Consider the following 1,094-nt stretch of genomic DNA (forward strand, 5'->3'; position numbering starts at 1 on the left):
AGGAGCAAAAGTCATTTTCCAGCAAAAGGGAAAATGAGTGAGGAAGAGTTAATGAATGTCAGAGATAAGTGACAAATTATATGGGTTGAAAGCCCTACAGCCTTTCATCACAGCAGAATCTGTGTGGTTTAGGTTTGTACAGTGTGAAATAAGGAGAGGAAATAGGGGTTCAATGAGGGATTTAAGTTCAACAGGGATTCAGAACAGGATTCACATTCGATAAAATGCTACCGAATGCCCTCCCGAGTGTGTTTTTAATCTGCACAGAGAAATGATGAGGTTTATGACAATATGATGAAAATAGAATATCACCAGCCTTTGTTTATGTAACACATGAGCAGCTAAAGTTTGAGAAGCTCTGGTTTCATTTTAGCTTGAAGCAGGTTATTGTACAAACAGTTGGGAATTTCTCTTTCTGTCTCTATGTTACAGCTTTTGGACACATGGTGGCGCCACCCTCTGCTGTACAGTCAGCGTTTTGCCCTCTCACCTCCTCCAGCTGGCTGTGAACATGCTGGACTATAAGATCGATGGCCACCATATTCCCACCACCTTGGAGAGAAAAACAATAAAGAGACATTTGGCGGTGTCGCTGGTGTGTTTCTGTGAGAGAAAGTGATAAAAATGCCAAATGAGGAAGTCTGGTTTTCCCACCTCTCGGCACAACGATATCAGCCAGCCTCATGGTCGGCTCAATGTACTGCTCAAAGGCTGGCTTCACAAACTTGTTGTACTGCTTGATGACGCCTTCAATGTCTCGTCCACGTTCTGTGATGTCCCTGCGGAGCCGGCGGACCAGCCGAATGTCTGAGTCTGTGTCCACAAAGATTTTCATATCCAGGAGCTGCAGGTGGGAAGAGCAAACACCCCTGAACGGTTCAATGACATTCACTTCAACAAAGCAGCTGCTCAAACAATACTTGCTGGTGATTAGTTCACTCAAGAATTCTTCAAAAAAAGAAAAAAGAAAACATATTGCCTCACCTGAAGAAGCTCTTTGTCTGCAAAAGACATAATTCCTTCAAATATGATTACGCTGGCACCATACACATTTTTCTGCATAAAGGGGAGAAAAGGAAAAACCAAGAGCAGAA

At 43.1% G+C, this 1,094-nt stretch overlaps 1 protein-coding gene across 1 annotated transcript; it reads right to left on the bottom strand.

Moving 5' to 3' along the window:
- Positions 1 to 10: 10 nt before the first annotated feature.
- LOC111671860 (uridine-cytidine kinase-like 1) lies at positions 11 to 1,081 on the bottom strand. The gene is made up of 3 exons (XM_023429093.2): positions 985 to 1,081; positions 655 to 844; positions 11 to 552 (listed from the first exon to the last, which is right to left on the bottom strand). The coding sequence occupies exons 1-3, from the start codon at positions 1,060 to 1,062 to the stop codon at positions 422 to 424; spliced, it is 399 nt and encodes a 132-aa protein (XP_023284861.1). The 5' UTR covers positions 1,063 to 1,081; the 3' UTR covers positions 11 to 421.
- Positions 1,082 to 1,094: the final 13 nt, after the last annotated feature.

Source organism: Seriola lalandi, unplaced genomic scaffold, assembly GCF_002814215.2.
Source record: "Seriola lalandi dorsalis isolate HSWRI2012SDOR001 ecotype SW California unplaced genomic scaffold, Sedor1 jcf7180002007513, whole genome shotgun sequence".
In the NCBI taxonomy this organism is placed as follows: Eukaryota; Metazoa; Chordata; class Actinopteri; order Carangiformes; family Carangidae; genus Seriola; species Seriola lalandi.